We start from the raw sequence: 25,103 nt of genomic DNA, 5'->3' as shown, positions 1-25,103 counted from the left end.
CTCCATTTGGAGGAACCACTGAAGAGGCGGTTCAGCTTTTACAGGGGTGGGTCCCTCCCCCTCCCCCTCTCCCTCCCCCTCCCCCTCTCCCTCCCCCTCCCCCTCCCCTCCCCCCTCCCCCTCCCCCTCCCCCTCCCCTCTGGCAGATGCTTCATTTCCTCACGTGCAAGTCTTCAACAAAGAATTAAGGCAATAGTAATTACAGTGAACATTTACTAAATATGGACTATGTGCCAAATACTATGCTAAGCCCTTTACATTTATGATCACATTTAGTTCTCACAAGATTGCATGATTATTCCCACTTTACAGGTGGGGAGACTGATGATGAGACTGAAGTCCAAAGACATTATTTAATTAGGGACAGAGTCTGAACTAAAAATCAGGCCTGTCGGGTCTCCACATTTGTCCTTGTAACCCAGAATGCTAGGAAAATAAGCTTTTTCTTTAAAATAGTTTAGAGATGAAACCATTAAACAACAGAGCCCAGCAGAAACTTTTTAGGACAAGCCTCCTTCTGTGTCACCTAAAGCCTTTACCCAACAAGAGTGCTTTTGTGGTATTCCCGCCCTTCCACTGCCTCTGCCAGCTGAAACCAGAGACCATGCACACCTGTCAAGCTGAAGCGGAAACCAACCAAATTCTGGCTTTGGAATCCTGAGTTGGCCTGTGTCCTTGGGAGAAGGTTTAGAGCAGCATTTACGCTGGCACAACCCAAACCAGCACCATCTTAGCAAGGTTTTGAAATGACAGAGCGACTGACCAGGAAACACACACTTTCTCTCCTTTTCTTTCGTTTTTCTTTTTTTTAAACATTAGAAGAGAAGGTACCATGAACCTCCTCTCCTTTCCCTCAAGTTGTCACAAAACTGGGACTTCTTTCACTCTTAAAGTCCAGAGCAAACTGATATAGCTCACAGTGCAGAAATTAAGAACAGAATGTATGGGGCTTCCCTGGTGGCGCAGTGGTTGAGAATCTGCCTGCCAATGCAGGGGACACGGGTTTGAGCCCTGGTCTGGGAAGATCCCACATGCCGCGGGGCAACTGGGCCCGTGCGCCACGACTACTGAGCCTGCGCGTCTGGAGCCTGTGCTCCGCAACAAGAGAGGCCGCGACAGTGAGAGGCCCGCGCACCGCGATGAAGAGTGGCCCCCGCTTGCCGCAACTAGAGAAAGCCCTCGCACAGAAACGAAGACCCAACACAGCCAAAAAGAAAGAAAGAAAGAAAGAAAGAAAGAAAGATTAAGATGGTAAATTAAAAAAAAAAAGAACAGAATGTAGTGGGTTTCTTCTGACCATTCTTTTTTTTTTTTTTTTTTTTCTTTTGACCATTCTGATTTAGCTCTGCATGTAAAACTGAAATGAGTCCAGGAAATGCAGACAGAGAATGAGTACATTTGGGAATGAGCACATTTAAATCTGCCAGTTCATCTCTTGCTGGTGAATCCTGAGTCATTTTCCTTTTTTTAAAAATTTTTATATTTTAATTTTATACATATAAAATAACTATAAATATATTCCATAATTTTAATAAGTACATAATAATTATAAATTGGTTATAAATTTAGAAATGTACTGAGTATAAATAACAAATTAGGCCCTCCAAATCCTCTACAAATTGAAACAGGGTTGATAACAGCGCAATCCAATAGAAATATAATGCAAGCCACAAACGTAACTTAAAACTTTCTAGAAGCCACAGTAAAAAGAAACAGGTGATATTAATTTTAATAATATATTGTACCTCAACCCCCCAAATATTATCATTTCAATATGTAATCAATATTTTAAATTATTAATGAGATATTTTATTCATTTTTAAACTTTTTGTATAGTGTATATTTTACACTTACAGCACATTTCAACATGGACCAGCCACATTCCAAGTGCTCAATAGCCACACGTGGCAACTGGCTGCCGTGCTGGTCAACAAAGACGCTGTACATTTACCCGTGAGGGCAGAATCCAAAGGAAAGGGGGAAAGCCAAGCTGTTGGTAAACCCAGAGATTGTCAGTGGCCTGTTATGTGCTTTCTTATTCCTTCTTGCTATATTAGACTCTTAGCTCTAAACCAAAATGAGGAGAGCTTATCATATTTTTAGTCATTCCTGAAGGGGTGCAAAGCCTAGGGCCAGACCCATGGGGTTCTGGGCTGGAGAGAGAAAAAAACTGTGCTCTCACTTGCCCCCTGCTGCCTTAGGTGAAGTCAGGTTTAAATGATGGTCAAGGCCTGCTCTGTACAAGGGAAGAGAAATTTCAAAGGAATGTGTTTGGGGGAGGGAAAAGAGGCTTTGGTGCAAGCGACTGGAGGTGGCAGGGGGAGGGCTTAAAGATGATTTAAACACCTGAACTTCAAAGAAACGCCTTTCTCCCCATCCTCATCCCCACAGCCAGCCTCTTTGGTCACCGGTCAGGTGACAGCTGCACTGACCGCAGAGGAGGAGGGTATACCTCCTAGGGTAGAGGTGGGGTTGGAGCCAGAATTGGCCATAACCAAAGATCAGATCTAATTCTATGGCTTGTGCCATGAGGAGGTTTTCTTATCTACCATGGAAAACACAGAGAGCTTTTACTGAGCATGTTCATCAAAATTTTGCCAAAGCTTTTGTAATATCAGGATTTCACAGATGTATTTAGAATAGAAAGGCATGTCCTCCTACTTCTCAAGAAACATGAAAGCACTAAATTAACAGCCCCCAAATTGCTGGTTCTACTGAAATCGTTAATTTATCTCCAGGGATAAGGTGTTCTAGTCCAATATTAAGTATGCATACATTAGAGAGAAAAATCAGAAAATACACATGAAAATGTTCTCATGTGAATATCAGCTTGTTCACACTGGGAAGAAGTTAAATAATGATATGTTAAAATCAGGTAATCACTCACAACTGGCAAAAACATTGTCCTTATCTTCTCCTAGATAAAAACAACCAAAAGAGCAATATAAACTTCATTCAAGAACACAGTCAACACCCACGGCCAATTAACAACTTTTACTGGTAAGGACATGCTATAATCTGTTTTCCTCAATATCCTTTGTTCAGCAATTTGACCTGCATAAAATTTGTTATGTGAATGGTGGCTGGTGAGCTCCAAACTGATTCTTCTCCAAACTGCTATCCAACAAGCAGGAGGAAAGTAGGTGACATTGCCTACAATGGCAAAAAGATCAACATCTCCTGGAAATGAGCTAGTACTAAACTGAGGCAATCACTTACTTGCAAACATGAGTTCCTTTAAAAGTTTGTATAAAAAATATATTGTAATAAAAAGGTACTGTTAAAAGTACAACTTAAGTGGAGGGTCTATATCTAGGAAACTAAAAGATATGATAAAATCTCTAATTATGGGGCTTCTCTGGTGGCATAGTGGTTGAGAATCCGCCTGCCAATGCAGGGGACACGGGTTCGAGCCCTGGTCCGGGAAGATCCCACATGCCGCGGAGCAACTAAGCCTATGCACCACAACTACTGAGCCTGAGCTCTAGAGCCCGTGAGCCACAACTACTGAGCCCACGTGCCACAACTACTGAAGCCCGCGCACCTAGATCCTGTGCTCCTCAACGAAAAGCCACAGCAATGAGAAGCCTGCGCATCGCAACGAAGAGTAGCCCCCGCTCGCCACAACTAGAGAAAGCCCGCGTGCAGCAACGAAGACCCAACACGGCCAAAAATAAATAAAATAAATAAATTTATTTTTTAAAAATTCTCTAATTATGATATATTTACAGTTTGTTTTTCATCCCCATATTAGTTTGCAATGCCTATGTTCTTTTTTTTTTTTTTTTTTTTTTTTAAATTAATTTATTTATTTTTGGCTGTGTTGGGTCTTCGTTTCTGTGCGAGGGCTTTCTCTAGTTGCGGCGAGCGGGGGCCACTCTTCATCGCGGTGCGCGGGCCTCTCACTGTCGCGGCCTCTCTTGTTGCGGAGCACACGCTCCAGACGCGCAGGCTCAGTAGTTGTGGCTCACGGGCCCAGTTGCTCCGCGGCATGTGGGATCTTCCCAGACCAGGGCTCGAACCCGTGTCCCCTGCATTGGCAGGCGGACCCCCAACCACTGCGCCACCAGGGAAGCCCCCTATGTTCTTTTAAAAATTGAACAATGTGGGCAATAAATTTAAAAAATTTTTTTAGAGTAGGTGTTTTTTTAACCTTGTTATGGACTGAGTGTTCGTGTCTCCCCACCACCACCCTAATGCATATGTTGAAGCCCTTAAACCCCCCAGTGTGGTGGTGCTTAGAGGCAGGGCCTTTGGGAGATAATTGGGTTTAGATGAGGTCATGAAGGTGGGGCCCCATAATGGGATTTTTGTCCTTTTAAGAAGAGGAAGAGAGACTAGGGTTCTCTCTCTCCACCATGGGGGACACAGTAAGAAGGCAGCTATCTGCAAGCCAGGAAGAGGACCCTCACCAGAACCTGACAATGCTGGCATCCTGGTCTCAGACTTCCAGCTTTCAGAACTATGAGAAAATAAATTTCTGTCATTTAAGCCATCCAATCTGTGACAATTTGTTATGGTAGCCTGAGCTGACTGATACAAAACTTAAATTCTAGTTTTCTTAATTAGAAGTGACACTTTAAAGACAGAAGAAATTAATGTTGAGAAAAGGTGATTTTTACAAGTGATTAAATAGGAAAATTTATAAAGCTGACTATAATTTTACTATAATACCTTTCTTAAAAGTTTTGTCAAGAAGAGAAAACACCACTTCTTCCTAAATAAGGGAGGCTGTGGCAAGCTGAATCTCTACCAACAGCTCTAGGGACCCGGAAAGGCCTTCTGTATTTGGGCCACAGGAATGTTTTTTGATGCTGAACTCTCAATCCCCAATTTTAAATCTCTCTCTATTCCTTCTACTACTACACCTCACAAGAAAGTTCTGACCAGGCCAAAGGGAAGCCCTCAAGCCAAAGTCACCCACCCGAGGAGTCCCATCTCTGGCAGGAATGAGCCTGCTTTAGTGTCCCCGCTGTCCTCAGACATTGGCTGGAGACAGTCCATGGGAAGAGTGGCCTCAGCACAAACCTGGTGGTGGATTCAGAGTGCAGGAGCAGGGGCTGCTGGTCAATTACACCCTGCACTGTAGCAGATCTGAGTGGTATGTTTTCATGGCTGCTGCACTGGAAGACAGCACTAAACCTGTCAACTCCATGAAAGAACTGAACATAGCAGTGAGAACTCTCAAGAGCAGAAATGATGTAGTAGAATAAAGAATGAATGTTGCTGGAGATGTATTAAGAGGGCATTCCCAAATCATGGTAAACCACACAAAGTGAATCACAGAGATGGTAGACATGGGAAGCAGACTGAGTATAGCTACCACTGTGGACAAGAGGGGTGCAAGAGAAGGGAAATGGCCAACAATGCCAAAATATAACCAAAAAACAAAGACAATGAGCCTGAACTGAAAATACATTGATATAAACATTAATAAACATCAAGTTCCTATTTGAGAGAAATCTCACATGCATTTTTGTTTTTAAACTTTATAGACCAATGTATGTCCTTATAAATAGCCAAGAAGAGTGGAGAGAACACATGCTTGCCCTGTAGACCCTGGAGAAGCCTGGAGAGAACCTATTCCCACTAAACAATGAAGTTATTAAACCAATACAGTCTCTGTCCCACCTGATGTTTCTTTTTGTAGGTGGAAGGAAAAGGTTTCAAGACTCAGAAAAACTGAAAAAAGAAAAAATTTAACCACATGGAATTGTTATAAAGTTCACTACATGAAAGGGTAGAAATCCACACTCACATGAAAGACATTAAAATGCAGATAGAGTAAAATGTTTAGTAAGGGTTAATGGTAATGATAAAAAATAAAGTAAAATAAATTGGAAAAACCAGGTGAGAAGAGCAAAGTATAATACAGAATTTCATTAAGCGTTTTAGATTCTCAAACTATAACAAAGCAGTGGGGACAAATCATACAACCTTAAGAGAGAACAGGGAAACAGTAAATATCATAGTCTATGTCTCAAAAGATCCAACAACTTGTTTGATAATGCAAGGCACTTTTTTTTTTTTTTTTTTTTTGGCTGTGTTGGGTCTTCGTTGCTGCGCACGGGCTTTCTCTAGTTTCAGCGAGCGGGGGCTACTCTTTGTTGCAGTGCACGGGCTTCTCATTGCGGTGGCTTCTCTTGTTGCAGAGCACGGGCTCTAGGCGCACGGGCTTCAGTAGTTGTGGCATGCGGGCTCAGTAGTTGTGGCTCGCGGGCTCTAGAGTGCAGGCTCAGTAGTTGTGCTGCACGGGCTTAGCTGCTCCGTGGCATGTGGGATCTTCCCGGACCAGGGATCGAACCCGTATCCCCTGTATTGGCAGGTGGATTCTTAACCACTGTGCCACCAGGGAAGTCCTCCACAATGCAAGGCACTTTTTAAATCGCCCATAGTCCCTTTACTCTAACAAATTATCTGTTTTTCCATTTATTTTCTTGTCCATAGTGACATCTATTCTTGAACAGGACTTTTAAAATTTAAACATATCCATCATATTTAAATATGCATTCTCTTTGACCCAGGAATTCTACTGTAAAAAATTTATCTTTAGGACAAACTAGACAAGTACATCAAATATAGGTATAAGAAAGTTCATTGCAGTGTTATTCCTAATATTTAAAAAGGAAATATTCCAACTGTTCATCAATAAGTTAAATATATTTGGAATACCAGGAAGCCATTAAAGGTGATGTTGTAGAGTTATATTTACTACCATATTCCACAGAATAGCAATAACAATAATAACAACAAAAAAGGAATAATAATAGCTAACTTTACTGAATACATAGTATGTGCCAAGGATGGGTCTAAGTGTTTTATATGTATTATATCATTTAATTTTCACAACTGGTCTATTAAGTAAGTATGTTATTGGGTATATTTTACAGGTGTAATGTTATAGAATAATAAATTCTATTTATTTATGTAAAATTGTGTGTCTGGGTGTGCATATAGAGATGTCTGAAAGGATAATAAATGAAATGTTGACAACAGATTTACCCTTTCCTTTTTATGTATTGATTAATTATTGTACAAGACTATGCATTAATTTTATAAAAAGAAAGAACAAAACTATTTTTGAACATATAGGGAAACAATGAGTTATTTTCTCGACATGATAAATAATTCATCACTTAAACTAAGGGTCAATACAATAAGTAAATAGCATGTGCTAGCTTATTCTCTTTTATAACAGAAAAAAAGTAAGGCTGACTTCAGTCACTTCTTTAATGGAATTAGATACAGGAAATGCTACTACTATAGCTAATTAAAAATTTTAAATATGACTCTAGGAAAAAATGAAATTAAAAACTACTTTTTACAGATGACATGATTATATACCTAGAAAATCCAAGGAGATAAATTAAAATTTTACATAGGCAGGAAATGTGTTTAACATATGTGTCATAGGTTATGACATAAACTGATAAAACCAAATGCATTCTTATATATTTTTGTCATCAAAAATATATTACCAAACATGCATCAACAGGGAAATAATCAGTTAATGATAATAAATCCATAATATCCATGGTTTAAGAACTATTCCATTTTTAAAAAAGAATATGGTAGATCTATGTGTACTAATCTTCAAAAATATCCAAGATTTATAAGTGAAAAAAGCACATTTCAGAATGACAACATAGCATTATCCGATGTATTTAACAACAACAATGTAAGTGCATACGTATAATTGGATAGAAAACCAAGAGGACATACATCGAGCCAGAAGTAACAGTACTTACTTCTGGGGAGAGATCGATATTGAAGGATGGTGGAGGAAGTAGGAGACTTTAATTTTTAACTCTACATACTAACTATAAACTATATACATAACTATTTAAATTTTTTACCCTTACGATATGTTCATGAAGTACTTATACAATTAAAAACAAATAAATAGGGGCTTCCCTGGTGGCGCAGTGGTTAAGAATCCGCCTGCCAATGCAGAGGACACGGGTTCGAGCCCTGGTCCAGGAAGATCCCACACGCAGCGGAGCAGCTAAGCCCGTGCGCCGCAACTACTGAGCCTGCACTCTAGAGCCCGCAAGGCACGACTACTGAGGTCTGTGCGCCCAGGGCCCGTGCTCCGCAACAAGAGAAGCCACCACAATGAGAAGCCTGCGCACCACGACAAAGAGTAGCCACCCACTTACCACAACTAGAGAAAGCCCATGCACAGCAACGAAGACCCAACACAGCCAAAAATAAATAAATAAATTTATTTTAAAAAACAAACAAACAAACAAATAAATAAACCAAAACTTCACATTGGTATTTAAAAAATTGATTACATGAATACACAAGTGCTAATCTAATTTAGGACCACACAAATTTCTTTAACGATTACTATGTAAAACTTTAATGGACAAAATAAAGAACAATATGAATAAATGGAGAATACATCTTACAGCTCTTTGAGAGGATTCAATATAGCAAAGATGACACTATTTCCTAAGCTAAAGTATAGATCTTAATATAATAAACGATAAAAGGTTCTTGGTAGATATTGCTTAGAACTTGACTAATAGTGAAATTGATCTCAAATAGGCAAGATCATCAAATACAAGGTTTCTGGAGGTAATAGGAGTGAGTACTTGTTTTCAGCTAAATCACCTCCTTTCCAGCCCAGCTCACTGCCTGCACTTCCTGAGGTCCACCGCTCCTCGCCTTTCCTGCTTTGGGTGCCCTATCTCTGTCTATACCTCTATTGCACCAGTCACTGGTCTCCTTACCTGATGACTCCTCCAATAGACTGTATGCTCCTTGAAAGGAGAGACCATTTTCCTTGTACCCTGGCACTTAGCACCACGATTACCACAGAGCAATAATGTTTGTTGAATAAAGCAAAGCAAAATACAAGCTGTATAGTTCTGATGTTTAAAACAGAAAAACTAATCAAAAAAATTCAATAGGAATTCCTTAAAATGGGTTAAAATATTAGAAAAATTCAACATCTAATAAACAAGAAATGTTACAGTGGAAAAAATCACTAATAAATATTACAGGAAAGTTGGCTATTAGTAAAGAAAAAATATCTTAGATTCATAGCTCATCTGATCAGATATAACAAATTTCAAATGGATAAAAGCTTTTTTTTTTTTAATCCTATTTTTAAAAACTAAGAAAGAAAGGTGAGGAGTTTAGCCTGGAAATGAACAGAATGAACCCAGGAATGCAAGAACTTGTATGACTACTGAATAGCATCAGAAACAAGGTGGAAATGTTCAAATAAATAAAAACTTAAAACATTTTCATAATGTGTAAAAATGTAAATATCAAAATGAAAGCAACAAACTAGAAAAAACAAGTAACCAATCCTTGCTATATGAAATATAAATTATACAAATTCCCAGTTTCCACTTGATAGATGGTTAAAACTAGAGGAGGAACAGGCAATAAATTATTTTACACAAAAAAACAACACAAACTCTATAGTCATGAAAAATATTCAGTCAAATAAAATATCCTTAAGATTTTTATATACCTTTAAGCTATCAAAAATATTAAACTAATAAAACTAATAAAAACAAGTATGCTTATTGCTTATGGTGATAAAGAATGTTTTAATCTTTTTAAAGGACAATCTGGCAATATGTAACAAGAGCTATAAAATTGTTCATGCCTTCCAGATAAGTACATTCTGGGTAATAAGCCATAAGTAAACAGCCCAAATGAACAAAGTTATTTATATAAAGATATTCAATGCAAAAACATTAGAAAGCAGAAAAACTGAAACCACACAAATGTACACAAGAGGAATGGTTAAGCAAACTGGTATATTATACAACAGAATGACTACAGTTGCTATTCAAAGTGGTAGGTGAGATTATATAAGCAGAATAATAGAAGAAGGTACACAGAAAAAATGTGGAACACAAAAAAGTATGTACAATACAAATATTTGTATTTTGAAAATGTGGGGGAATGTGGAGAGAGAGAAATCATGTATTAGGTTCTTTTCCAATAAAGTTTTTAAAAAATTTAAAAGGTCTGGCCATGACCATGGCATGGATCTTGAGCCTGTTGTGAAACTGCTACTTAAGAGAAGGAGATTTTGGGTTAAGGATTGGAGTTTTCTCTCCTGTGACCCCAAACTTTCCTGTGATAAGACACTTTAAAATTTTAATTACAGTAGTGTATGAACTGTCATCCTAAGGTAAAAATTACCTTCCCACAAACAGGGTCATCTTGCAACTCCCACCTTACGCACTTATACCCACAACTGTTGCTACAAAACAAGCAGCAGAAGGGGAGGGGACACACCCAATACCCGCTTCAACACTGGCCCATCACTCGGCCTCCTGCCCGAGGCAGCCAAGTGGCCCTTGTCTGACAGCAAGAAGCCTTCCCGGCAGAAAGCAAGATTTCATTGAACTGATACAACCTGAGAGAAATTTAAACCCAAATAGCAGAAGGTTGTTAAAACATCTGCCACACCTGAAACTAACACAATATTGTAAATCAACTATACTTTAATTTGAAAAAAGAAAAAAAAATATCAGCCAAGATTCTGGGATTCTTCCTATACTCATTTGGCTCTCTCAAACAAGACGTCACATGTGTTTGGGACAGAGTCTCAGCTGAGCCCAGTGATTCTGTACAACAAAAAAGGAACCTTTCTCAGGGGCACCAAAAGTCAAAGCTAAGGGTTGTAAGGATGTGGATCTACACACGAGTGAAGATTTAACAAAATCCTAAGTGGGGACTTACTTTCCGCAGCACATGTGATGCTTATCAGGCATTCCCAAGCCCAGGACGAGGACACAGTACTTCTGTGCCAAGTATTTCTGTGCTGCTTCTAACTTACTGATAACCAATTCCATCTCTTTTTTCTCTACAAGGCCCCTGAAAAGAAAAACAATAATCTGGATTAATGTTGGCAAATGTCTATATTAATTAGTAAAAAGTCAGAAGTACAAACTATTTTGAAAGAAACATAAGTGAGTCAACACATCTCATTTCATTTATTTTATTTGAGCTGTGGCAGAGAAAGTTCCTCAGAGTCCTTTGATATTTATCATTGTAATCAGCATCTCAAGTTTATGCTGAATATTCACTTTTTTAATAGATTCTTTATAAATTGTATATGTATCCTCAATTTTGTACACAGGAAGTCCTAATTTATATAGAACAGCTCGACTAACAAATTCCCTATACTAGTTTCTGTGGCAGTTAGCAGCCAATTTTCCTGCTGTTTTGCTAAAACAGCCATGGAGACTCTTTCCCACCTTAGCTTCCCCTGGGTTTCTGATGTTATTACTAAGTTCGGGGGCTCAATGTTTGAACTACTCAACGTTTGCTCACCCTCAGTTCTGTGTTTGCTAAGGAGGCATCTGTGGAATACCACTCTGGGAACTTTGGCATCAATTACAATCACCTTGCTTCCCTGTGAAAACACAGCCCCAGTTCCAATTGAATTGCAAATGTACTTTCTAAAAGGCAACCTGTTTTTAGGTTACAGCATGTCTGAAGCCTAATTTTAGACATTTTTGCGGTACAGTATAGTAGGAAACATTGCCGACAATACATTCTAATGATTGCTATTGAAAAATGAAGTGTCACTAGCTTTTTCCCTGCCTTTTTATTTTCAGAAAGATAAAAGCCAAACGAAATGCACTCTAAACAAGAAAGACAACATACTGCCCCTTCTGATGTTAACCACTAGACTGACCACATGAGGATAAGCTGTGGGGAAAGGCAGTGGGTTTAAGGATAATACGGGTGTTTCAAAGCACAAAACATTATCACTGTGGTGAGAAGGCCTGTGCGTAATTGGAATAAAATGAGTTTCTGGAATAGATAAGGTGGGTTCCAACTTTAAATGCCCAAATATCATATAAACCCAACACACACACACCCACGAGCACCCCGGTGACCATCACTGTGCCTGCCTCCCTGTTTCCTTCCCTCATCCTCACCCCTGCTTTGCCAGACCTGCCTATAGTTAATCTCTTCTTTTGCTGTTGAAAACAAAGCAAACCAAACAACAACGAAGAAATGCTTTGAAATGTTTCCGCCAATGGTTCTCAAGTTTTAATATATGTAAGAATTGCCTGGGGTATTTGCTAAAAGTGCAAATTCCCAAGGCCAACCTCTCTTCCAGATTTTGGTTCAGTAGGTCTGGGTAGAGCCTGGCATTTAAAATAAACCCAGGGGGGCTTCCCTGGTGGCGCAGTGGTTGAGAATCTGCCTGCCAATGCAGGGGACACGGGTTCGAGCCCTGGTCTGGGAAGATCCCACATGCCACGGAGCAGCTAGGCCCGTGAGCCACAATTACTGAGCCTGCGCGTCTGGAGCCTGTGCTGCGCAACAAGAGAGGCCGCGGTAGTGAGAGGCCCGCGCACCGCGATGAAGAGTGGCCCCCGCTTGCCACAACTAGAGAAAGCCCTCGCACAGAAACGAAGACCCAACACAGCCATAAATAAATAAATAAATAAATAAAATTAAAAAAATAAAATAAAATAAAATAAAATAAACCCAGGTATAACCCTTTGGAAAAATTTTTAGTAATAATTTCAAGTGCCATACAATTGGTTATAAACTTTGATCCAATAATCTCTCCTAGAAATTTATTCTTTGTAAAAAATCATCCAAAGTTAGGGGAGAAATCTAATGCATGAGATATTCAATGCAATTATTATTTATCTATTTGACTATCAGAAAAACTGGAGACTCCCAAAATATATAAAATAGAGGGATAATAGGAGTAGTAATACAGGCTGTAGTAATAGAGCCAAGTACTATTTAAGGATTTGACATTAACCTAACATATGAGTCCCCCCGTGGGATTGAAGCCAGGCACCAAAGTCTGTACCCTTAACCACTATACTACATTGCTTCTTAATAGGTAGGTCAAAAAGTTATTAACATACAGTAGCTTGATGGAAAGTTATGCCACCATTAAAAATTATAATTACGAAGATTGTAATAACTTGAAAATACTTATGTTTAAAACTGCATACATAATTGTACCTTTGTTCAGAAGCTGTAAGTCCTAATTACAAATGGATAAACTCGGGGACAGAGAGCCGAGTTGATTGGTAAGGCATGTGGGGACACCGCACAGTGGTTTAGGCAGAGACTTTGGAGTTAGAGACCTGGGTTCTAGCCTCAGCTCCATCACTAACTTGGCATGTACACCAGCCAGCTATTTAGTTTAACCTTTCTGAGCCTTAGCTTCATCCTCCGTTAAATGGGGATAAGGTTTTTTCTTCTGGAATTAGGGCATTTAGTCATCTAAGACCATCAAAGTGTATCTTTAATATCCTTCTATAACTCTTCCTGCTCTCCTCTCACAGGTTATAGGCTTTCCTTCCAAGGGCCAACCACTAGGCTAAGATAATATGCATTAACTCATCTAATCTGGACAATAAGTGTACAGTGAATGCTACTATTATCCCTATGTTATAGCTATTTTGACGGAAATTAATTTTTTTCTTAAAGTTATTTATATCCAGATATCTCAATGTAATTTATATTTGTTTCTATTATAATAAATAAACCAACTGACTACTGGAAGCTTGAAAAGGAAAAGTTGTTATGCTTTTTTTAGAATCACACCACAGAACCATTAATTTTAAGGCTTGGATTTTTCTTTGTCATTCTGTAACTGATTCCTTCCATGAAAGTCTACCATATATCACTGGGTTCTAATAATTTTTAGTATATTTTATTTTATTATTATTTTTAAATAATTTTTAAAATTTATTTATGGCTGCGTTGGGTCTTCGTTGCTGTGTGCGGGCTTTCTCTAGTTGTGGTGAGCAGGGGCTACTCTTCATTGCGGTGGCTTCTTTTGTTGCGGAGCATGGGCTCTACGTGCGCGGGCTTCAGTAGTTGTGGCACACGGGCTCAGTAGTTGTGGCTTGCGGGCTTAGCTGCCCCGTGGCATGTGGGATCTTCCCAGACCAGGGCTCAAACTCGTGTCCCCTGCATTGGCAGGCAGATTGTTAACCACTGCACCACCAGGGAAGCCCTTTAGTATATTTTAAAAATAACTAAGAAATCTTTCTTCTGTTATCTATTTCTATAAATTAAGACATGAAACAGTCTTTGCTTTTTTAAAAAATTTTTATTGGAGTATAGTTGCCTTACAATATTGTGTTAGTTTCTACTGTTCAGCAAAGTGAATCAGCTATACATATACACATATCCCCTCTTTTTCGGATTTCCTTCCCATTTATGTCACCACAGAGCACTGAGTAGAGTTCTCTGAGCTATACAGTAGGTTCTCATTAGTTATCTATTTTATACATAGTATCAAGAGCGTATGTATGTCAATCCCAATCTCCCAATTCATCCCGCCCCCCCAACAATGTCTCTGCTTGATTAGCAATAACCCACAGAATTAGAAAAAACCATACAAAATATAAGCTAATATGCTACCAAAGTCTAATAAATTTCTTCTTTGGAAATAGTAAGACTCCTCAAACCTTCTGAGCCCACAGCTGGCTTAAGCCCATTTGCTTGCTACCACAGAAACACTTCATGATCTCTGGCTGCTCTGCTGGATGTTGCGTATTATAATGGCTTTACTGTAGTAGCAGTGTTTGAATTATTTATTTGGTTCTTTACAAAACTGCTATCCCAAGACATTTATCTATTCACAAAATTTTTCAAACTGCTTGTTTATATGCAAGGATTTTGCATTTTGAAAACATTCTACAACAACAAATTGATGACTCTATCCAGCATTCCTAACAGCAAAATCACTGGGTCGGTTCCACATAAACTGGGGAGGGCAGCCTGGGCACTGGGAAAGTTCCATGGCTTGCAAAGGTCACCAAGCCTGAGAGGCATTGTTCTGCTCTGGACTCTGAGTTCCCAGATCCTTGCCCTGTATAGCTCCGAGCCACCTCCACCTAAAGTGATTAAATTCTTCACATGTAGCCTAAGAAGTCTTGTTTTCTTCTATGATATGTAATATCATTTTGGTCATATCTGTTAATTTTTTAAATTCTTAGTTTTTTCATTAGATGCTTACAAACCCTTTAGCAAGAACTTTGTAAGCATGAAAAACATAGAAACAATATCTATATCTGCACTGTCCAATATGGTAGCTGTGAGCCACATGTAGCTACTGAGCACTGACTGTGACTAGTCTGAATTGAGGTATATTGTATTTGTAAAATAGACACCATTTCAAACACTTACTACAAAAAAGTAAAGTATTTCATCAATAACTTCCTAGTACTGACTACAAGTTGCACTGATAATATTTTTGAGTCATTGGGTTAAATAAAATATCTTGTTAAAATTAATTTCACCTGTATATTTTTTTTAAAGAGACTTTTTTTAAAATTTATTTATTTATTTATTTTTTATTTATGTCTGTGTTGGGTCTCCGTTTCTGTGCGAGGGCTTTCTCCAGTTGTGGCAAGCGGGGGCCACTCTTCATCGCGGTGCGCGGGCCTCTCACTGTCGCGGCCTCTCTTGTTGCGGAGCACAGGCTCCAGACGCGCAGGCTCAGTAATTGTGGCTCACGGGCCCAGTTGCTCCGTGGCATGTGGGATCTTCCCAGACCAGGGCTCGAACCCCTGTCCCCTGCATTGGCAGGCAGATTCTCAACCACTGCGCCACCAGGGAAGCCCTCACCTGTATCTTTTTACATTTTAAAAATATGGCATCAGAAAAGTTTAAATTACATATATGGCTCTCACATATTGGGCATACTCTTCTATTGGGCAATGCTGGTCTATATTATTTGCAATACTTAGTTAACAGAATACCCATCTGAATTATTCAGTGAGCTTTAAAACTGGTGAACTCCTCCCTGTAAAATGTTTTAGCATACTCCAAGATTTTTAAATTTCCATCATCTCTTTACCCTAGACAAAAGTTAGTTTTAAAACTGGCAGTGATAAAGCTTTAAAGTGCACTACAGGGAATTCCCTGGCAGTCCAGTGGTTAGGACTCTGTGCTTTTACTGCCAGGGCCCCGGGTTCGATCCCTGGTCGGGGAACTAACATCCCAGAAGCTGCGTGGCGTGGCCAAAAATAAATAAATCAATCAATAAAAATAAAATGCACTACAAAATTCTACTTACACCATACAGCTTTTGGGTTTCTTTTCCTGTGAGATCTTTTCCAAGTAATAATATAAATAGTACAACAATGCCATGAGGAAATTGTCAAGATTCTTATTCCTATGGGGAGATTAAAAGAAAATAATGATAACATATTTCAAACATAAAGCTTGTCATAAAAAAATATATGGGCACACAAGAACAAGTAGAAACACATGTTACCATACCCATCACACAACTAATTTACCATTTAAAATTCTATCTACTATAACTGTTGAAGACATAAGAAACCTGATTTTTGTAAACAAAATTTTTTGAGAGGTCACAACTGAATTATAGTTTTGCTTACCAATTAGTTTTCATTTTTAAAGTGTTTTTATAATACAGGTAATTTTTTGTTGTTGTTTAAAAAATGTACACAAATGTAACAAGTAAAAAGACTCTCCCCTCACTCGTTTGTCACCATACTACTCCTTAGTGGTAGCCACTGTTAAGAGTTTGGCATGAATCCGTCCTAAACCTTCTAGAGCATAGGCAATCACATATAAGGTCCTCCCTCACCAGCACACATACATATGCATGAATATATGCCTTACTTCTTTCTTTTTGGTAACAAATGGGATAATGATGTATATACAAGTCTTTGCAACTTGCTTCTGTCAATTACCTGTGTAGCATGGACCTCTTTCCATGACACCATGTATAGATTTTCCTCATTTTTTTAAACAGGTGGATAAAGTATGTTATAGCTCATAATTTATTTAACTAATCGTCTACTGATGGATATTTAGGTTTTTAAAAAATATTACAGACATTGCTGCAGTAATTATTCTTATAGCCACATCTGAGTAACTTCCTAGAAGTGAAATTGCTAGGACATAGAATATCTGCACATTAAAGTTTCGTAAGTTTTGCTCTCCAAAAAGACTGCATTGATTTACAATCCTATCTCATTTGTTTTAAAACTAGAGGCTTTGTTTTCTTTCTAAATATTCTTACAAGATTTTTGCTGCTTCCTTTCTAGCCCCAAACAGAAATTCTTACTCTGGCATGCATTCCTTAACCATACCTTGAGAGCAGGATGAAGATGAGCATTGCAGACTTTTTTTCCACAGTATTAATAACTACCTGTCCTAGGTTGGGTTCTCCCAGAAACACACCATGAGACAGATTTGCGAGTAAGTAGTTTACTAGGAAGTGATCACAAAAAACATCAGTAGGGGAGTGGGGAGGTGAGATGGAAAGGGGGTGTTAACAAGTTCGTTATGACTGTGGACCAATGTAGTTCAGTACCATGTGGGACTCTAGGAGACAGCGTAGAAAACTTAGAGTTATCCTGACAGATGGAAGCTGGGATATTTATCTACCAACTCTCCCTCCAGCACATCACCGACTGGAGGCTGCTTCTCGGGCACTGACTCCCTAGTGCCCCAAGCTTGCCCTGTAGCCCTGTAGTCAGGCTGAGTGTGCTCCTGCCATAGAATAAAGCTTCAGGCAGAGAATCTCAGGTGTTTTCCATATGCGGGCCTTTACTGAATGCTGAGGGAATCTGTGAGCGCTGCCCACAGCCTAGGATACCCAACTCTCACTGAGCACTTACAAGTGCAGCTGCCATGAGAAGCACCTTCCACGTACAGCCACGTGGAGACACCATTACTTCCAATTTTGTATCCAAGGAAACTGAGGCTCGGGAAGATCAAAAAGCTCACCCAGAGTCACACACCTAGTACTTGTTGGGGCTGCCAAACATAACTAGCGGAGAAAACTGATCTTCAGTAAATGAGTATCCCCTGTAACCAACATATACATAGTGCAGTCTCAATGGGACTCTGACAACGTGCTCACCATACTCCTTGCCCTGGACTTTATTTTGGGCTCCTGTGACTTCTGGCTTCCTCTCTTTGGTCTCAGTCTTTGAAACTGAATCCTGAGAGGATGGCTTGCATAGAGCCAGCCCTTTCTCCAAAAATCAGATTTGTCATCATTTATCAGATGGGATGATTTCAAAATAAAGGATAAAAGATCTAAAATGTCTCACAAGCATTACATACCTCATAAATGTTGTAAAAGAACAGATATGCTGCATCTCAGTATCTTGTAGCAAAAGCAAAGCAACAACTGAAAGGAGAGAAGATGGACAATTGAAAGAGGGACAAAGAGCTGCCTTAGAGGTTGACACCAGGTAACACATGTAAGGATGATGAAGCAGTTACTCACATTTAGCATCGTGGAGTGTAACGTTGCCCTGCTGACTTCGTTCCTTTAAGCCTTTGGGTGACTTATCGTCTCTTAAAGCAAACCTTTTATCTGTCAACCTGTTTTGGGGATATAACAGTCTCTAGTAGTGCTTTGAAAGGTTTTAGTTATATTTAATCTACCCTGAGGCACATGAGGTGTTTACTATAAAGTAAGGAGACCCTGAGTGTCATGTGTGGGTTTCATTTAATGTAGGATCATTTTGGAATACATTTTATTAAACATATTTACTATGCTAGGGGTAGCAGGAATGCACACTGCCTTACATAAAATGTAAATACCAGTTTGATCCAAAATAGATCATTTAAATCATCTATTTTTGGCATAGCTATCATTTTCAGATTTTTTTTAAAGTATAAGAAGCTGAAAATTTGCTAATAGCCAAATTATCACAGGGATACATTATTGGGATGATTGTAACTCCCACCATAATTGTGAAATAGTGCATGTTCCTTCCTTGATGGCTATTTGCATTTCAACCTAGGATGATGGGAATGATATTTTCTTAGCGTCTGTAGAGGCTTAAGCCATTCTGCTGAGAGGTGCTATCAGCAACACTGTCATGGTGCTAAGTTAAGCTACCTGTCTGAAGCTGGACCATCAATTTCAGCAAAGTGAACTGCTTTGCCTTTCTTTCCTCTTTCTTTGAGTTCTACTGCAGGTGTAAAACTGTAATAGAAATGAGAAAATTAGGAACTTAACCTTTTCCCGGGGGAAACTAATCAGAGCATGACCATAGCTCATGGAACCTGAGGACCAGCACATATTGTGAGTGTCCTGGAGAGAATCTGAGGCACAGCTGTACTTAACATGCGGTATGCGCATGTATTTACATGCGGTACAATCATCTAGAAAAAGATTAAAAGATCAGACTTTATATTCAGCCTTTACGTATCACTAGCCTCCTGAATACCACCATACACAAAACATTTCCATCTGAAAATGCTGTTGTAACTTCAGAAGAAACAGAAAGCTCGTGATCAGTTTGGAAGGATTTTTTGATTTACTGAGTACTTGTTATGTGCTTCTAAGCACGACCTCATTCAATCTTCACAGCAACTCTATTAGGAAAATATTACTATTATTACAATTTTTACATATGAGAAAGATTGAACCTTAGAAAGATATTAAGTAACCTGACCAAGATCACTTAGCAAGTGCCAAAGCCAGGACCCGGCACAGGTTCTCTAGCCACAGAGCCATGTGTTTACCCACCAGGCAGTCCTGCCCTCCGAGCAGCCACCTCGTTGTCACCGCTGTGGACTCTTCTAGAAGCTTGACTATCTCGAAGAAGGTTTCAGGACCCTTTACTTAACTCAGGGTTGCTTTGACTCTATAGTTTTTGTACAAGCATTACCAAGCAGTAATGGGCCTAACTAACAATGGACCACAATTAAGCAACAAATAAATATGTACTGAGGCCATACTCTGTGTCAGGCATTGCTATAACATTGAAAATAAGTGGTGTCTGATTACAGTCAATGCACAGACTCTCAGGATTATCAGCAAATGCTTAATAGGAAGACAGAGAAAAGCGTTTTGAAGACTAGCAGGATGTGGTTCCTGCCTCATAGAGAGTTCATTTTCTAGAATTGTGGTGTCTACCAAATACATTGGTTTGGTGACCATTGTGGATTATTATGATGTTTATTTTTCTGCCTGAAACAATGCCACGTTGGTAACACCACCCAGAAGCTTAATCTCTGCCCACAGTTACATGTCTCTCTGTTAAGTTTAAGCATAGATATAGTAAGTAGAAGCACTTTTCCCCAGATTTTAGTCATTCCCTAATCATGCATATATACTCTTATCATCTCTTTGTCAACACAACAGTTTTGAAACAACTTCCTTTAAAATTTTTCTGGGATTGGTTACCCACAAAGTCATCATTTTAGAGAAATACCTCCCACGGGAATGATAAAGTTAATCAGTTTGGTACTTTCTTCTTCCAGGAGTTTTTGCCAACATCCTGGCAATATTCAGGTTGTAGACTAGGTTAGAATCTAAAAGCATGTACACGATATCACCTCAAGGGAATGATTTTTTGTATTTTTCTTTCTTTTCAGACCATTGGCACCAAGTTGGTTAGCGGATGATTTCTAAACTTTTCATTCTTTCTTGTCCTCTTCTTACCACTGGTCTCCAAGGATCGGGTATTTAGAGGGAGGGTGTGCTGAAATACTGAGGAGGTGGCAGGAAAAAAGAAATGAAAGGATACCAAATGGTGATGGTGGGTACCTCCAAAGAGAGATGGGGCAGAGAGGAGGCGTAGTGATGAAGAGAGCTATCTTCCACAGTTGTATACTTCTGTATTATTTCAGGGTTTTTTTTTTTAATAACAAGAATGTATTGATTTATTACCTGCGTTCCTAAAAGAAGAGTTGATAGAGGTATAGAGGAAGAAACAGTACGTTGTTGATACATTCTATTGACAGGCCATTTAGATAGCCTTTAACAAAATCCTCAATTCCCCCAAACATTCAGACATTTTCTAACAGCTCTTTGAAGTCCATTCTACTTGCTGGATATCTAATGTGTGGCATTAATATAACCACCCTAAACAAGAACACAAAGTTGTTTTCAGTTTTCTCTTGGACCATCACAACATTCTGGCCACTTACAAGCCATTGGCTGTTAACTTTCCTAACAGGCTAAAGAAATCTCAGGTCACCAGCCCTTCCCAGGGTTTCTCTTCTCTAGAAGATGAGAGAATATAGATAGAAACACCCAATTTCAGTTAATGTCAAATGAAATTGCTTCCCTCCTAAACTTGCCTCAGTCCCATTCCTATAATTCAACATTTCTTGCCCTATTAGTTAGTTTGCCTGAGTTGATTTGAGACAAGAGAGCCTTAAGATAAGGAAAGGATACATTTGGGATCTTATAGATCAGGTCTACGAACTAAGTCAAATGAACTTAGAATTATAAAATCATAAGATCATAGAATTTGGGGGTTAGAAGACATCTAAAAGATCATCTAGTACATGGCTATCATTTTACTGATGGAGAACTAAGGCTCAGAGAGGCTGACCGTGTCTTAGTATTTGAAACTTGTGGCAGGTAGTGCCTGCTCTTAGCCAATAGTCTGGCATTTACTGCTAAACCTCTAGCCCTTATTCTCTGACCTCTGGACACGTCTTTCCACACTTGCCTGAGTGGCTTTTCACTTGACTGAAGTCATTCTCCGGATCAGATGGTGAGATGGATTTCTCTTTGTGAGTGTCCTGCCATAGCTCTAAAAGCAGCCTATGTTCACAGTGCATTTGGAATCACTAAGAAGCATCACTAGTAATAATTAAAAATTGTACTTTGAACTGCACCTCTGATTGGCTCCCAAACCACAGTCTGACCTAGATCTGTACCTTCTTCCAGTCTCCATAGTCTCCCCCTCAATCTGGCAACCCATTTAGAATCACAGACCACACTGTGTTGATGTGCTTTCCTAATATCACAGCACAGTCACATCATTTCCCTTTGCCCTGAAATAAATGAGAAAAAGCAGTCATATTTTCTCCTAGAACCCATCACTAAAATGCAGAGGGCTGGACCACTCTTGGCTTCCACACCAGTTAGAGCTCTTCAGTGGTTACTAGAGTCTTCTGTTAGGCTATGTTGAAAAACAAGAGAAGTTCGAGGCTTCTGGAGGTGTAGTTTCCTTGGCTGTATGTCCTCAGGGGAGTCCATGACCTTGGCAAACACTCAGACAGGCGGCTGGTTCTCTCCCAGCTGGGAGTAGGGGGCACTTGAAACATGAATGGCTAGGACTACAGACACTGTGTCAGAGAGGAGCATGCCTTGTTGGTTGGCCCGTTACTTCCCCATTTAAAACCTTTCAATCCCCGCCCCACCCCCACCCCGGGGGCCCTCTGAATAAAGTTTAAATTCCTCAGCATGGTCTGTAAGACCTTTCACGATCTTGCCCTGGTTTAAAACTTCTACTTCCTCTCTTAACACTTGCCTGGGGCGCTACACCCAGCGTACTGACCACTTGCAGTCTCAAATGTGTCTGGGCCTCTGCACGAGATGTGCCTTCTGCCTAGAACACACTCTCCTCCTCCACAACCAGAGCTCCCTTTGCCTTGCCCACACCTTCTCCTCCTCAGGTCTTAGACAGCACCTCCCCTGGGAAGCCCTCCCTGTCTCCCCTGTCCACTGGCTTCAGGAAATGCCCCCATTTAGGTACTGGGTCAGGGCATTTGGGTGAATGCAGGTTTCCGGAGCCCCCGGCCCAGCCCACTGTGGCAGTGGGGGCAGTTACCGAGGAGGGAGCTGGAAAGGGAGCAACAATCTCGGGGGAATGAGTCAGGGTCAGTAGCACTGCTACCAAAAGATTCTCCTCCCAGTAGTAGCCTGGGAGGGTCTGCTTTACTTTCAGTAAGGAGAGCGGCAGAGATATATCTTCCTGCACCTTCAAATTCCCAAGCTTTCCTGTCTCTATTACTTCCTTCCCACCACACTCAGCGGAAACTCTGCTTCTACCTTTTCCAAGCTAATCTGCGCTCTTGATCCCATTCCCACTTTCCTTCTCTTCTCTTCCATCTCTTCTTTCTACCCAAACAAACTCAAAATTTTCCTACCTTTATAACAAAACCAACAAAAGTCCCTTCCCTTAGTACTGGATCCCCTAAAGGCTACTATCGCTTTCCTTTTTCACTGGTTAACTTACTGATGAGAAACTAGCAAAAATAGAGTACTCTTTATCTCAGATTCTTCTCCTCTAGCTACTGTAATCTGATTTCTACTCCACTGCCTTCCTGAAATGGCTTCTCACCTATGTCCGGAGCGACCCCTAAATCCAAAGGCTTCTTTTTGCCCCATCTTGAGCTCTCTTTAGCATCTGACATTGCTGACCACTCCCCACTCAAATTCCCTTTCTTATTTTGCCTTTGAAGGCCTTTGTGTGTCTCAGGGCTTTCCTCCTGACCCTTCTAATCATGCTTTCTCTTCAGTTGCCTTTCTTTGCCTGTCTGCTATTCCTGAGGGCCACTTTGAAGATACCTTCAAAACCTTAAGACATGCACACCGATTAAGAGACATATCAAACCATCTGTAATGTATGGAAATTGTGTAGACCCTGACTGGAACAAACTTTTAAAATATGAGACAATAGGAGACATCTGGATACAAACTGCATATGTGACAATGTTAAGAAATTACCTTTTGTATTTTTAGGCCAGTAAATAGTAATTTAGTTATATTTTTTAATAGAGTGCCTATTTTTTTTGAGATATGTACTGAAATACTTATAGATGAAATGATATGATATCTGGAATTTACTTCAAAATAATCAAGGGGTGGAAAAGATGAGGGTATAGATGATACAAAGTTGACCTTAATTTGGTGACTGTTGACGCTATGCTATGGGTATGTGAGGGTTCATTACCCCATTCTCCCTACTTCTGTTTATGTTTGAAATCTTCCAATATAAAAAGTTTAAAATGTTTATATTTAGTTAAAATTTTTAAAATAACACTATAAGAGAAAAAAAAGCTGGCAACAAAGTCAGACGTACAATGATTTCAGGTACTGGAATTATCAGTCACAGAATGTAAAATAAATATAATCAGTATGTTGAACACAAAAAAATAAAAATAAGGTGGTAAGCCTTAACACTGGTGCACCGGTGGTCTTTGGGGGCAGAACTGTGGCAGAACCCCCACTTTCTACTGTGTACATTTATATACTTGTTTTTCAACAAGTATGTGCAACTTTGTAATGAGGAAAAAAGATATGGAAATGGAGAATAGAGTAAGTTAAAAATGTATGTGTGTGTATACATACATAAAAGAAGATTTGGAAAGCTATACAATAACTGTTAACATGTTAACAGTCATACTCTTTATGTGGGATTGTAAAGTTTTTTTGGTTGTTTTCGCTTAATGGTATTTTCTGGTTTTTAAAAATAATATGATATTTTTAAACTTATTTCATAATTTTTAGAAGTAGGTATTTCCTAGGCTTCTGGCCTCAGTCAGTTTCACCTTCCACTGTAATTCTGCACCGGCCCCTCTCAGGAAAACCAAACCCCTGCTTACTGAATTCTTGACCTGGACATCTCACAGGCAGGTCCAGTCAGCCCGTGGAATGCGCAGATACAGAGGGCCGACTGTACTATGTCATTTTACATAAGGGACTTGAGCATCTGCACATTTTGGGATCCGCAGGGGGCGGGGGTGTCTTAGAACCAATCCCCTGCGGATACCAAGGGCCGACTATATCTCAAATTCTGCACACTGAAAAAGTAACCTTGTTACCTTTCACCCCTCCATAAACATACCGGCTCTCCCACCTTCCTTGTCTCAATAGACAATGCTATCACCCACTCAGTGACCCAGATGTTCTTGCCTCCTTCCTCCCTTTGTCTCACAGCCAATCTTACCAGCTACTACCCCCTGCACACAAGGCCGGATTTATCTGAGTTGCCTCTAGCATGACTCTTTGACTCTGTTCTCCTGTATCTCCCCCTTAGAGGAATGCATAATTGTCTTGTCTCCCGAGTTCTAATCTTGCCCCTCCATGTTACTATGGGAGAGGGCTTTCTAGAGCACAGGTGCAATCCCATGACACGTGCTCATAAAGGTTTGTGGAGTGACACCAAACAGAACTGGTGTGAGAACAGTGACTGAACAAGCCTCTGCCTCTGCAGCTCCCATTCTTACCACTGTCTCCTCTCCACCTCCTCTGCCTCAGCCCTGTCTCATCACCATGAATTGGGGTGACATGGTGTCTGCAGCATGGTCTCTGAAAAAAAAGAGCATGTTCCAGCTCATGAGTCCTCTCTGACTTCAAACCTACATTTTAATGTGTGATGGGACAT

General features: G+C 39.8%; 1 protein-coding gene across 1 annotated transcript in view; it reads right to left on the bottom strand.

Annotated features, from left to right (window-relative positions):
• The window catches only part of PPP1R36 (protein phosphatase 1 regulatory subunit 36), a 32,010-nt gene that overhangs the window by 2,755 nt on the left and 4,152 nt on the right, over nt 1–25,103 (bottom strand). Inside the window, exons 2-6 of the mRNA XM_061181486.1 lie at nt 18,869–18,955; nt 18,248–18,345; nt 18,082–18,148; nt 16,052–16,150; nt 10,717–10,851 (exon numbers count right to left, since the gene is read on the bottom strand). Coding sequence (XP_061037469.1) covers nt 10,717–10,851; nt 16,052–16,150; nt 18,082–18,148; nt 18,248–18,345; nt 18,869–18,955 — 486 coding nt within the window. The remainder of the gene's footprint in view (nt 1–10,716; nt 10,852–16,051; nt 16,151–18,081; nt 18,149–18,247; nt 18,346–18,868; nt 18,956–25,103) is intronic.

The sequence above is a fragment of the Eubalaena glacialis genome, chromosome 2 (assembly GCF_028564815.1).
Source record: "Eubalaena glacialis isolate mEubGla1 chromosome 2, mEubGla1.1.hap2.+ XY, whole genome shotgun sequence".
NCBI classification, from domain to species: Eukaryota; Metazoa; Chordata; class Mammalia; order Artiodactyla; family Balaenidae; genus Eubalaena; species Eubalaena glacialis.
The sequence above is the reverse complement of the archived record's forward strand: the minus strand, read 5'-3'. Positions and strand labels throughout refer to the sequence as shown.